The sequence below is a fragment of the Ornithodoros turicata genome, chromosome 2 (assembly GCF_037126465.1).
Source record: "Ornithodoros turicata isolate Travis chromosome 2, ASM3712646v1, whole genome shotgun sequence".
Taxonomy (NCBI): domain Eukaryota; kingdom Metazoa; phylum Arthropoda; class Arachnida; order Ixodida; family Argasidae; genus Ornithodoros; species Ornithodoros turicata.
In genome coordinates, this window is record NC_088202.1 from 122,948,916 (window position 1) to 122,963,129 (window position 14,214).

The 14,214-nt window shown below is 45.6% G+C and overlaps 1 protein-coding gene across 1 annotated transcript in view; it reads right to left on the reverse strand.

Moving 5' to 3' along the window:
* Nucleotides 1-14,214, reverse strand: part of LOC135386030 (atrial natriuretic peptide receptor 1-like) — a 378,177-nt gene that overhangs the window by 82,311 nt on the left and 281,652 nt on the right. Inside the window, exons 4-6 of the mRNA XM_064615739.1 lie at nt 13,374-13,509; nt 7,243-7,334; nt 3,732-3,867 (exon numbers count right to left, since the gene is read on the reverse strand). Of these exons, the coding sequence (XP_064471809.1) occupies nt 3,732-3,867; nt 7,243-7,334; nt 13,374-13,509 (364 nt within the window). The remainder of the gene's footprint in view (nt 1-3,731; nt 3,868-7,242; nt 7,335-13,373; nt 13,510-14,214) is intronic.

The window sequence follows — 14,214 nt, forward strand, 5'->3', positions numbered from 1 at the left end:
CCGCGCTTGATGCCGCCACGCCGGTGGCCCTACTACCGCTCCCGGTGTCTGCGTGTCGCCTGCTTATACGGCGTCTCTGCGGCGACGGCACCCGCCAATTTGTTGTAGACGCTATCCGACCTAATGCGTTCCTGCAGTCCATCGACCCCTCAGTGGAGTTTGTCATCGGCTACCGCTGTACCCGCGAGGAGGAGACCCTCCTACATCGTCTCTGGCTGAACGTTGCCCTCACCCGTTCACTCCTGTTCAAAATGGGCCGCGTGTCATCTCCCACTTGCCCCTGCTGCGCTGTAGAAGACGATATCTCTCATCAGCTCCTCCACTGTCAGCGTCACCACCATCATCGGGCCGTGCTCTGGCAACATCTCTCAGAGCTTGGGTGCACGAACGAATGGACAGACGTTTCTCTCGCAACACTCCTTGGCCCTGTGCAGCGAGCTAACCAGTGGAGAGTCACAAAAGCGGTGCTCCCCTTTCTGCGTGACACGGGTCTCCTGGGCTCCCTGTGAGCCCTGTGTTTCTCTCTCGACCCAGTGGGCAGTCACAACAGCGCTCCTCCGCCTTCTCCACGCTTGTCAACGTCTTGTGATTGTGTGACTGTGTGTGTGACTTTTCAGTTTTAGTTTTGTGTTCTTCCTTTCCTTCCCTTATCTCCTTTGTTTTTAACTTTTATTTCTATTTTCCTTTCCTTTTCTTCTTTTCCTTTTTCTTTTCTTTCCCTTTCTGTTCTTCTTTCCCTTTCCTTTTTCTTTTCTTTTCTTCTTTTCCTTCCCTTTTCCTTTCTTAGTTTTCTTTTCTTTCAATTTTGTTTTCGTCCCCTTTTCTTTCCTTCTTCCCTTCTTTTCCTTTTTTTGTGTTTGGAATAGCAAGCCGACCATCGTCTGGCTGACCTTTCCTTTCTTTTTCTTAATAAACATATCCCTCCTATTTCTGCTCAGTTTTCTTCGACTCTCAGGACTCGTGAACTGCATGTGACGTTGTTATAGTGTCTATTTTCTTCTTTTTCTTTCCTTTCTTTTCTTCTTTTCCCATTCAGTTTTTTTTCTTTTCCTCTCGTTTCCTTTTTTTGGAATAGCAAGACGGCTATTTGCCTGGCTAACCTTTCCTTTCTTTTTCTTAATAAACATATGCCCCCCCCCCCCCCCTGCTCCATCTATGGTGCGTCACGCGACATCTTAAGAAAAGTCGACCAATAATCAAATCCAGCCCTTCAGAAAGATGTTTCACATTTCAGTCTGTTAGAGCTCATCGCGGTAGGACAGTATACGCTAATTGAAAAACAGGAAGTTTGTCATTCTATAGCAGTACGAGAACAGTCTTTGTTGAAAATATCGGCTCCTGACCGGACGGTTCATCCTTAGCATATTGCCACCGGACAACTGCACGTTGCTCGAAGGCAAGCCTTTTTCTCACAGCGAAATCCAGACTCCTTTCCTACTTCTTTTTTTATTCCGACGCTATAAATTCAGTCTGGTTGTTGGAAACATTTCCCGGAATCTGGGGAGTTACGAACAAAGGACAAACACAAAAGGGCTTTGTTGTCAACTTCCCAGACTCGGGTAAATGTTAGCAACAACTAGCCTTCACTAGCTAGCTTGCAGTTTGTTTCTTTGTTCCACATACTCAGTCTCGTAGAGTTGTTTGGGGAAGAATAGGATGCGTCAACTGTAAAACGAGAAATTTGTCATGCTATAGCAGCGCAAGAACAGTCTTTGTTGGAAGAAGCAGCTCTTGACCGGCGGGTTCATTCTTGACATACTTTCACCAGATCGCTGCATGTGGTTAGGAGGCAAGTCTTATCTGGGGGCGGATTCCAGATTATATATCTGTTTCTTTTTTTTTTTTTTTTGTAATAAATGAAATCGCGCTGTCTGACCCAGGTGGCTAGCCTTAAATGCATACATCCTACCCTAATGCACAGCACCGGCGCTGGTGAATCTATTCATGACCCAGGGTGACCGAGAACTACAGCATCGGCTGAGAAATTGTATTCCCGGGATTGGAGTTTACGAGTGAATCCCCTGAGGAAGGATACTTATAATTCCTGTTCATTCAAATTAGCCTGAAGCCTAACCACTCCTGCTACATGTATAACACGAGTGGTGAAAAATGTTTGTTGAGGTATGACTCCGGACATACAGAGCTGGTAAAAAGAGGTGCCGCAAAATCTTGCTTGATTCAAGCCATTACAAAATACTGCCACTATAAGATTGAACATGTAGCAGCACTAGTGCCATCGGATGATGGCAGCTCTGTTTGAACGTGAGCGCGCTGAGCGCGATTAAACCAGTCGTTCTCCACCAGTCACGGGGTACGGTTGTCAGTCCTTTCCTACGCCACATTTGGTGACCCGAACGTGACCAGGCTCTGTTTGTAGCAGCACTAGTGCCATCATCCGATGGCACTAGTGCTGCTGCAGACAGAGCCTTCACAAACAAATAGCAAAGCTCAGAGCAACCAGGTGTACCCCGCCCAACTAAAGGAAGTCACAATTTGCGGTATCAAGCATGAGCGGAACTTTGTCGACTTTGTCCTGTGTGGACAAGAAGTGGTCTACAAAATCCCCGTACATTGTAAGGAACTGTGCGTAGTATAAACAGGCAGGTGCATGAACAACCGCCTGAACAACCTTTGCACCCAGCTGACTGTTCTTTGAATCAATCATCCCATTATAAGATGTGTATATACCTGCAATGCTCGAATCGAGGCAACCCATGTGATAGCCGAAAAAAAGCACAGAACGAGAGCGTGACAATAGAGAAGTACATGATGATACAGCTAAAAGATTCTGATTTTGTGAGTGAACCTTCGATAACTCTCACAAAGAAGGAAGTACAGTTCTTGCGACAGGAACTACAAGTGCGCGCACTCGTCTGAGAACCACTTTAACTCTAACACTGTATAAATAATTTGTTCGTCCACATTGCATTAAACAGTGGTAGTGCTGCGCTTTTTCTATCCTTGCTTTATGTCTTTTTCCGTCCATTTTTCTTCCGTGTCTTTTGGGCGTTGGAGGCCTACGTACGTATTTGTGTCGTTCATGTTTGTAGCCTGCCTCGGCGTTACGCTAATTACTCACTAACGTCCTACGTCTACGGATTAACGTCCTGCTAATTACGTTAGCACGAAAATTCCTTCAACAGTACTAAATAACTCCTCGTCTTCTCCCTCCGACATAATGATGATGATGACAATGATGACAGAGAAAAATATCGAGATGTAGGCTACATTTATTAGTGGAGAAATACTCCAGAGCGATTACTGATTACCGTTGTAAGTTTTCAAGCTGAGAAGCCAAGACAAACAATTCCTTCAAACGGGATGTTAAGATGTTCACAGATCACGAGGGAAGTGCACAAAGTGCCGGTAATGTCTTGCTAAACGGTAATCGGAAATGCACCCCTCAAACGCTGTACAGTTATCACTCCCGGTACATCACAGAGCGTTTTCTCCACCATTCCCTCGCATTCGTACGTTTGTTTTATCACCAGCTCTCCTCGCCGACTGCACAGTGGACTTTACAACAGCGTCATCCGCTGATGATGCGCCGATAACTTTACAGTTGGCACTTGCTTTTCACATTGAGTCAGAAGCATACGCGCCTTGTCCAGAGACACACATGTGTACAAACAGGGCACAAAAACTCAAAGACGGAGCCTTACGAGATGTGTATAATATTGCACGGAGAGTAGGTGCAGCACTTATTAGCGTGGCATTCATCAGGTACTCACCGTCAGTGCACTTTGAACCATCGAATCCGCAAAGTGGCACATCGGAGGGAGGCGATGTCCTTCCTCCTGCCCAGTGGATTGTCATATTGGGTACATCGACGAATTCGTGACGCACTCCAAAGAAATTCGCCACTACCTGCGAAGCAATTACAACGTAAGAGTGCGTGACATGAAAGATGATGACCTATTCGAATGCCTGACGTGTCTTAGGCCCTTGCTGGTAATTAGGACTTCTAATGTAAATCGATTAGGTTTGATGTACATAGGGTTGCAACCTATGCGGACTTCTCTGGACAGTTCGGAAATTCAGGGCCTGCATTCGGTGTCCGGATGAAGGTGTAATCCTGATATAAAATGTTGGGAAAGTGTCAAAGTCGGTGTAAAAACCTCACGACTTGAGGTTTTCGTTTGCCGCATCGTCCACTTCGTTACGCTTGCTACCGCACTGTAACCAAGTCCGAAGTTGCAAAACGAATACATTATCTATTTCCCAATAACGTGCGATGTCGTATGAGTTCATACTACTTCGTGACGAGCATCTCATGACGCTGTTTGCAGCGCAACGTACATTGCAGCGAAATGGAGAGCGCGAGAATCATCATCCCTCCCTCCACCCTACCCGGTGTTCGGTATTTGCCGACGGAAATGGCGGCAACCCTAACCCTATGTACATACTCCACATACTCCGTGGAACGGATAACTCTGCCTGTTCCATCAGTGTATTCGTATAAACATGTCCAGTTTACTTTAGGACAATCGCACAAGTCTCGAAACTTCATGACCGAAACACAGGCAAGTTCTTCTCAGTCGGAAACCCCACTTTTGTTATGGAAAAACGAGCTGCAATAAATTGGCTTAGTTTTTGCTACCGGGCGGCAACGCCTCTCCCTCTGAACATTACTCGCTGTTCGATCACGACGTGAGAATTTCTGGTAACCTCTTCCCATGAATATTCCGTTATCAGAACTGCTATTAAACTGGAGCTACTAAAACTCGCTATTAGAGAGTTTTTACAACCAATCTTTTTTTTTCTTTTTTACAAATCAAATCAAATCAATAATTAACCTTCGCTCAGAAGTATCGCGAACAGCCTTGCAGGTGCTCGCTCAGAGCATTACATTCCGATTCCTCAGTCGAATTCCTCTTCCCTTATTCAATAAAATTGTGGTGCAAGTTATTTCTACTGCATTTCTACTTTACATTACTTACTACTTTATTGCTGGCAGTATTGTTCTTGGAAAGGATTTTCGTAAATCCTCAGTGTTGGCTACTGACACCAATCTGATATGGCGGCGACACATTTCGCTCGCAGGCTTATGTATGAAGCACAATTTCTCATATACTCTAATTAATGCGTGAATCAGACGCCGCATTCAAATATATTGGTGACTCCAGATCAGAGACTTCTGTTCGATTTACCATCACCAGATCGTTGGTTTTATTTTCCTGGCCATTTAATATACCGGGTGCTTACTTTTATCATAGATCGAGATGTTACCCGTCTAAAGGAACTCGTTACGAGTTAAGTTACCGTGTGAAAAATGTAACTAAGTTAATAACGAAGTTCTTCAACCTGAAATGTAACTCGCCGTTACGGAGTTACTTAAAAAAAGAACGAGTTACTTCCAAGTTACTTCGGACACAAAATAGCAGTACACAGGTGCAGCAGTCGAGTTAGACCTTGAGTTGCCTGCGGAGGAGTGCAACACACTTAGATCGTTTTCGTTTATGTCCAGCAATTCGAACGCTTTGCATCTTACTCCCTGTAGGCGCACAATGGTTCAGCTTCATTTCAATGGCAGCGGTCCTTACTTCCTGAATAGAATATTGTCATTGATTGAATATCACGTTTTATGGCATCAAATGCCATCAAATGCCTGGAGAGAAAGCAAGAAAATATATGGACATTACTGAAAAGCGAATTAAAAGTAACTGTAATTAAAAGTAAAATTTAAGTAAAGTAATTAAAAGTTCCAAGTTACAAAAAAGAAGGAACTTAGTTACAGTAACGAGGTACCTCGAACTCTGATTTTTATCCGTTACAGGTTACATATATATATAAAGCTGTGAGAACAGCATAGATGTCGTTTCTGCAGGTGCGTTGTATGGCCAGGGGGAAGTCCTATCAAAGGGAGTATGTAACTACAAGGCGAGCAATTGCTTCAAATTCAATAAATAACTTTTCAATTAGGGAATTGCGGGCAAAAGCTAAATAGCGGAATGGGAGACAACCCTCGTTGAAAGCCATTCTATCTTTTAAAAATTCCGAATCCAGCGCGTGCCGTGAAATATCCAAATGAGCCAAACCAAACCAGCGCCCCCCAGAAGCGCATCACCTTCGTCAAAGGAGGCTTATGTGGGCCGGAAAGTGGTTAATCTTGCCAGCAGACCTACTGCAGTCAGCTCTGTCACTTCAAAATACGTGGCCCTCTGATGTGGAAGGAGCGCAGTGCTCCCCGGTCGCAGCGACTTCGATTTCGGCTCATTTGCATATCAAAATTCGCCTATGGGTATTTCAACGCGCGCTTTCAGGGTTTTTAAACATGGAATAGCTTTCAACGAGGACCATCTCCCATTCTGCTATCTCGTCTCCGCCCGCATATCCCTGGTTCAAAAGTCGATCGATGAATTTTAGGTAATTGGTCACCTTGTAGTTGCGTACTTTCTCCGATATTCTTCCGCATTTCTTCCACATGGCTTTATAACTGAACTGAACGATCGATATCTATGCTGATCTCGCAACTCTTTTATAACAAATCTGTAACGCATAAAAATGAACAGCCTCTATAACTTGTCTTCTGGCAAAAAGTACCTTTCGCAAATAGCATTTTGAGAAATATTCAGACGCTTTCAAGGTTTGTGTAGGCTCTTCCCTAGCATTCAGGATAGTTATGAAAGAAATGTAATCCGTTTCCATTCCTGGAGGGAGGAATATGAGAAATCCAGGAGGATTGCAAGGCTGTCGAGGAAAGTGGCGCACAGGCGAGTTGCTCTTTACTGCATGTGTACTAAGGCCGTATCGGGTGTCACTTCATTGCTTTATTCGTGATTATGAGTTCGGGTAAGGTTTTTTACGCAGGTTTATAAAGTGTCCGTCGGCAATGAAGTAACTTTTGCGCCACTGTACACGGTGTACGTATTTTTGCTTACTAACACTGTACACTCTACAAACAGAACTTCACGCTCTACACCAACCACTGCCACGAATTATAGGGCTATTGCTTCTGATTTGAGGGAAGACGGTGGCGCACGCCTTATTGTGTCAATTTTGATACATGATCATTACACAAAAAGGCGTACGCCCTCTCTCTTGTCCAATCAGAAGCGATAACCCATTCATTCGTGGCAATGCTTGGCGCACAGCCTGCTATGCGCTGAAGCTCTATTTTTAGAGTGTATGAAGGACCATTATCCTTTGCATATTTGAAAACCAATATTCTAACTACTTTACTATACAGCCATGTGTCATGATTTCTAATAACTGTACAGGGACATTTCAGTCCTCACTTACGTGAAAGTGTCCTGTTTCAGGATTCATGTCCAGTATAGAGTAATCCAGATCCCGGTCACCTTTCTCGTTGACTCGTACAGCTCCGGTAATACCTGTTGTACGAGGAAAATAAGATATACCTGAATACTAGTGCCCAAAGCACGCGTTATCCAATGACTTTAAGCAATTTAAAGAGCGATTCGCACTGATCGCGTAGAACACATTTCTTCCTCGGTCATATTACCCGGTCAGACCATTTTCCTCTGTTTCCATTACAACACTACCTATAGGCTACATCTAATTCTTGGTGCCGAATTTTAAGTACACACCCGCTAATACCTTCGCTCAACTGCGAGAAGCGTGACGATGGAGGAATACCTTGAGACACGGAACAAAGAAGACGACGACACAGCACAAGTTCACAAGTCCTCTTCGCTCCATGTTTCAGGGTATTCCTCCATGGTCATGCTTCACCAGCTAGTCTACGCCTTGTCCCTTACCCGTGCGAGAAGCGTGCTCATTGTGCCTTATGATACTGGATATAATCATTATCGCAGATGATCTTCCTCTCCCGAGTCACAAAGTACTACCAATTGCTTTCTTTCGCGACCTGTCCTACAGGTTCCAGGAGGTACTTGTCATGGTAGTGCCGCGTAATAAGAGATTGCAAACAATGTCTACTTAAAATAAAATAAAAAATACAAATAGCAATAATCGATATCCAACCTCAAATGTTCCGACTTTGTTGCCGTACCGATTTATTAGCCTTCTACTTGTCTGAAACAGCGTACGCGAGTGTTTCGCACAAATCTTTCTCAGTTTCGTGAAGTCGTCTTCTCCTGCTACCTCTACTCTTATGCAGGCAAAGCACGCTCTACAGGCACAGAAAAAATCCAATCTGTCATTGTTAGATTCATTAACGCTTGTTTGTTTGTTATTGCGTGTTAACGCCGCGAAGAAAGTGTGCCTATGAGCGACGTGCAGAGGGCGACAGAGGAGAACAGGAAGAGTGGGAGACAGGGACTTAGTGCTCGTCCTGGGTTGGCTTCAGGACGATGTGCGCCGTCATCCATCTAGAAAGTCTGCCGGAAAACACAGGGAAAAGCTCTGACAGCACAGCTGGTGGTAGAATCCGAACCCACCACCTCTAAGTCTGCAGAACGACCACCAGCTACCACCCAGGAGCGGATACTTTTACCAACTCGATCATGCCGCCGGTGCATATCTGTCGTTATATCACAGATAACATTAAGATTACAACGTATGCCAATTGGCAGGATAAAGGAACACCAAGAAGGGTAAGATTCGTTTAGCCAATGTGTGTTACACTAGAACGAAACAAGACGGCCGCTTTCCACGCCGAGACTGGGAAGTGATTCGGGTTCGAATCCCTGCACCGGCTGTGCTGTCTGGGGTTTTCCCTGGGTTTTACGGCAGACTTTCCAGACGAATGTCGGCACAGTTCCCTTGAAGCCGGCCCAGGACGCATACCAACCCCCCTGTCCCCCACTCCTTCCTGCTGTCCTCTCTCCATCTGTCCACATCTGTACGCCGCTCATAGCCACAGTTGCTTCGCGGCGCTAACACGAAAGCAAGAAACCAAAACGAAACCAAGCTGTGAAAAGGACTTCCTGGCCCTGGACGAGTCATCTCATCACTGCAATTCCCCCTAACTTTTTTTTCTCTCGAATGCAGCGTTCAGTTGAAAGCTTTCGCAATCTCGGACGCATTTAACTCTTCTTACTTAAACCACGCAAATGTTATGTATGACTGTTAGCATGTGGTAACATTGAAACAATACTAACGGCGATACATCCAGTCTGGGCACTCTTGTGAAGGACAATGTGCAATCCCCCCCCCCCCCCCCCAGGGAAGGTCGACGACGTGCGCAGTATTCTAACGGCATGCGATCAGATTGCTCCACAATGTTCCGGTGTTCCGTAATTTGACACGTATTAGCCGCACGGCGGATAAGACACATGGTGGCTTTCAGATAAGTAGCGGTTGGGACGCCGCAAATATATCACGCTAAGGACAATGCGTATGCCATTTTAGTTCTACAAACTAATTATCAGTAGTCATTTTGAGCATGTCGGTATACATACAGTACTTTCATGGCACTCGACATCGCCCTGCACCGAACACCACAGGCTTGCATCATCGTCGCCTTCAGATAGATGATCATTTAGATACTTCTTCGAAACGCCTTGTATCACTTCCTCGATTTTTGCTTTCGTAAGATCAGCCACCGTGGTCGTGGTCAAATATTGTTGCGCAGCAAACAACCCCCATGACGTTTGTGAGATAGAACTTCCAGTGTTGATTCAGTGGTACGATAAATTGCAACTTCCTATGTCCATGGAATACTTGGCAAAACTTTCATAAATACAAAAGAGTAAGGCCCCCACCGCTTCTTCTTCGTGATTCGAAGTTGTCACTCCGACGTTGAACGAGGTTACGTTTATGTCTACTTCTTTTCTGCGAGAACGAACAGTCGACGAATCTTTCTCTCATCTTCTAGTGATGGACGTCAAATTTCACGCAGAGCCTGCATATCGTTTTCTGCAAGCGGAAACTGCAAGCTGTCACCTCCTCCGCCACGTCAACAGTTGAGTTTTCCATTAATAATGTTAGACGCAAAGACGTGTTCATCATGTACTCTGTATCATTTTTATCTGTAACTCATAATTCCTTACGACAATACCATCATGCGCGACTCGTAGCTCAGGATGTAAAGCTTCGGATCCGCTTATTTCATACATGTTTCCGTACCATGAGAGAAATTCGGTAGCGCACCCATATGTGCTTTCTGGTCAAGGGAGGGACAACTTACTGCAAGACGAAATACATAAACACTCAGAGGCCTATCGCCGAGTACTGCGAGGGAGTTAGTGGCAAACGTGATAACAGCGTCGGAAGGGCCAGAGGAAATCGTCACCCAGTAGGAGGTCATTTGCTCCCACTGTTGCAACTACAGCGAAGTCTAACATGAACTTCGCACCGTCGACTTCGGCTTCTATTTTCGCTTCACCAAGGACGCGGAGCTGTTGTCCATTATGCGCCGCAACATCAATCTCACTGTACACGTGTTGAGGCAGCCTTTGCTACACCACTGTCGCTCATGAAACTTTGAGAGGATCCCCGAGCTAGAAGAATAAGAAGGTATTGGCCATCTACTCTTACTGGGATGCGCGTTAAGACCTGCAGATTTGAAGGAAATTATGTGCTGAATTTACGACACCTTTCTGCAGCTTGTACACGAGTCACCTGGTTGTTTTCCGCAGGCACTACATTCGTAAAAATTTGTTGTTTGTTGTTTGTTGCGCTGCCACTTCGTGTACCCATGAGCCAGAGTCTCGGGACACCACGTGTCGACGTGACCTCTTTGCCTGAAGTTCAAGCAGAACTTCCGGACATTTTCTCATCGGTGTCTCTGGCACCGTGTGAAATCGAATCTAGTGAAAGACCGTCTTGGGCGTGACGTTTGCTGCCTTTCGGGATACTTTAGAGCTTTCAAATTGCTTAGAAGCTCGCGTGGACTTGAGTGCGCCTGCCCTGCCCAAATTTCCCATTCTTGTTGTCCTGAGTTTCCAGTCGCATCATCTTTTCTTTCGATTTTTCGAGCGAAGTTTGTGTCACAGTTAAGAAACGTTCTTGTCAAAGTTGTGACGCTTTGGTTGATTCATACGTGAAGAATGGATGGTTGTACACTTTCCTTCCTCCACAACAGGTGGAGCTTTTCAATGATCTCAGGGAAAAGATCCACCTGGCTTCTCAGTGTGCGCGAACATCATCTGCTGATTTTCTTGAGGGCTATCCAAGTCACGCCGCCGAGAGAAAAGGCGCTGCACCCTGCTCTGCACTTTCTCTCTCAAAAGCGCATCGAAGCAACATCCTTTGGGGGTAGATTCAATGAGCAAAGGAACAGCTGTTTCATCACGCATCTGATAGACCATCTGTGAGACCATCTGACGCTCAAATCTGTGATCACCGCTGCAGTCGTCGGACACGGAACATTGGCTACTTATGCTTCCACCTGTTGCCTCACTTGCTCGCATGTCTTCGTCATTCTCTTTGGCTTTCGGACCGGTGACTTCTCGGTCTGCGATTCTTCAATGCTGCCGTAACGCTCGGAACCACGGGATACTTGCTGTTCCAGGAAGTCAGTTCTTCTGATCAGTCGAGCTAACACTGAAGAAATAAGTTTTTCTGTTGTCTATGCTTTCACCAAGGGCCCTAGTCTCCTCTTGAGCAGAAGACTCAGAGTGTCCTTTAGGTTCTCTGACACCCGACCCTGCGAACGAAGTCAAGCGTTTATGCTGTTCCTCTGCTTATGTTTTCAAGCCTAATATATCGTCTACCGCGTTCTTATACGCTGTAGATTTATCTTCATCGTACAGTCCGAGGAATGCTTCCACGTCTGCCATCAGGGCGGATGGGACGTTCTTGCGATACCTGCGTGGCTCAGCCAGAAGGGGTGGAAGTACTGGTGACCCAAACGACCTCGCTCTTAACAAACAACTGTAATAGACATCGACGCTGAGCAGGTCCGCTTCTCGAGTCCCGTTCGGACACAAAGGTCTGACGCTGTCGACTGTTAGAGATTAATAATCAGCCACGGAAAGAACATTCGTTCACACCTTGCGAATACCAACTTTGTTCTCCTAGCTCGTCTCATCATCATCTACTCCTTCTTCTGCTTCTACTTGCTGTAGCACACAGCCACACGCACTACACCACAAGCACTACGGGGAGCTGCATGCACCGCTGTCACGAGACGCTCGCTGCTTCCTCTTCCTCCACGGTTTTGTCACGCCGACTATGCACACAAAACCCCGCTCACTTATTTATTAAGTACAAAAAAAAAAAAACGAACCGATTGCTGCGGTACCGGCAGGCCGAGGAGGCGCTTCGTTATGCGAAAGCTACGTTAGCTACAGTTTCGGAACTGATAGTGCCTAGACCTACAGATGGGTATATGGTTACCACGGATGGTCTCGGAGGTGTGAATGTGTGCCTGAGTATTAGCTCCCTCTGTGCTAGTACTCACAGACCCTCGTCACAGACGATTACTGGTAGTGACAGTCCGATTCACCTTCCTCAGCAAAAGTTATCCCCTACACAAGAAAAGTGGGCACTGTGTGGTGCACCAGGGCAATGGGATACCATATTTGGGACGCACATTAAAGTCTGGACTGACGATAACATGCTCTCCCTTGCCCGCTCCGGATTATCTGTGCACAACTCGCACGATGTTGAACTACAGCACCGCAGCCCATAAAGGGTCGCTTGAACGTACCAACAGATGCATTGCCCTGAGCAAACGAGGCATGTGATAGGAATTTTGTCGGTAGGCTACGGGGGACAGACTGTAAACAGGGAAGAGTACTAGATGAGCACTAGGCATTTACCACCGAAGATTGTAAATGGTAAGCACAACTTGGAAAGTGTGACTGTGATTCGAGTACTATGCGGGTTATAATGGTTTTGTAATGAGTACTATGCCTGTGTATAAAGGGTAAGTTATAGGGTGGAATTCAAAATTGGCTTTACGCGGTGTACCACGGGGGATCGGGTGAGCACAGCAATGACAGCTTGGGAAAACCACGACACCGCAGTGCAGGTTTGGTGGGGGATGATCAAGGCACGATCCCAGTGAAGGACAACTAAATGCACAGACCGAGGTGTGACGAAGAACGTACGCAAGGATTCCAGCAGCTTGCGACCAGCTTGCCACATCAAGTTCCAGCAGTTTGCGACGAGCAAGAAAGTGGGAGAAACTAGCATTATGGATCAACGCGAACAGGAGGAAAAGGACAGACACCCACAAGGAGACAAGAGTTCAGTGCAGTGTGTGGTTGTCTGTCCTTGTTCTCCTGTTCACGTTCATCCATTATCTACAACCGACAAAAACTTTTCGTTCTTTGTAGGAAGACACCCATTCTTTCACTTAATGCAGACTCTAGATGCTACATTGATGTGCTTCCTGTGTGCCACAGCAGTTGTAACCTTCTTTGTGTTTCTCTCGAGCTTCAGAATGTGCTGTGCATTAACCAGTTACGCAAGTAAGCGTTTAGGGTTCACTTGCATGCGTCACATCTTACATACTAGAAATTTTGTACCTGAAAAGTTTCATTTCTGCCAAGACCTACCTTCGAAAGTTCGATTCCACATCTTCTGAGCGATATGGGTCCCATTGGTGATGGACATTCCTTCGCTGATGGTCTCATTGATGGCGAGAGAGTAAAGGATGACAGCCTCGTGAAATGCCGACACAAACGGATTGACCTGTCGCAAAAGTGAACATGGATTCATTAGTCACAGGTCACCCACTCATCATTTAAGTCAGGGGTCTCAAACATGGATCGCGATTACTTATTATGTGGCCCGAGGTCCCTTGTCCACAAACCGCACGAAGTGGCCGTCAAAAAAAATAATAATAATAGTAATAATAATGAAGAATTAGGAATAAAACCTGATTTTCAGGAATTGTTTTTAACCTTGCCATGTGTAGTGCTGCCCCTGTCCATGTTAAGCGGAACATACGCATGTCACCACTTCTTGTGGCTCATCTACCTCAACAAATCACGGACAAAAAACGTAGTCTTCGCGTATACTTTGCTAAACTACCACTGTAACTATTGTGAGGATTAAGATGTGCTTATTTTAATCCGTACACTCAGTTAAAAAGTGACACTAAAAGGTAGAGACGGAACAGTTATGTACAGAAGCAATCACATTTTGATTTTTTAGGAGTGGTATTAGAGTAGCAAACCCGGAGCCATGCATTGTCAATAATGTCAGCTTTCTGCTTATCCCTAATTTTTCTATTTATTTTTCCAAGTTGTGAGCAAAGGCAACAATACAGTGAGTAAATAGGAGTTCATTTCAGTGCTCCTGAACATTGTCAGTAATGAATTGTGCACACACTGTACGGCTCCGAAAAAAACTACGTTGCTCCTGTTTGTATATTACAGTCTATGGACTATTAGA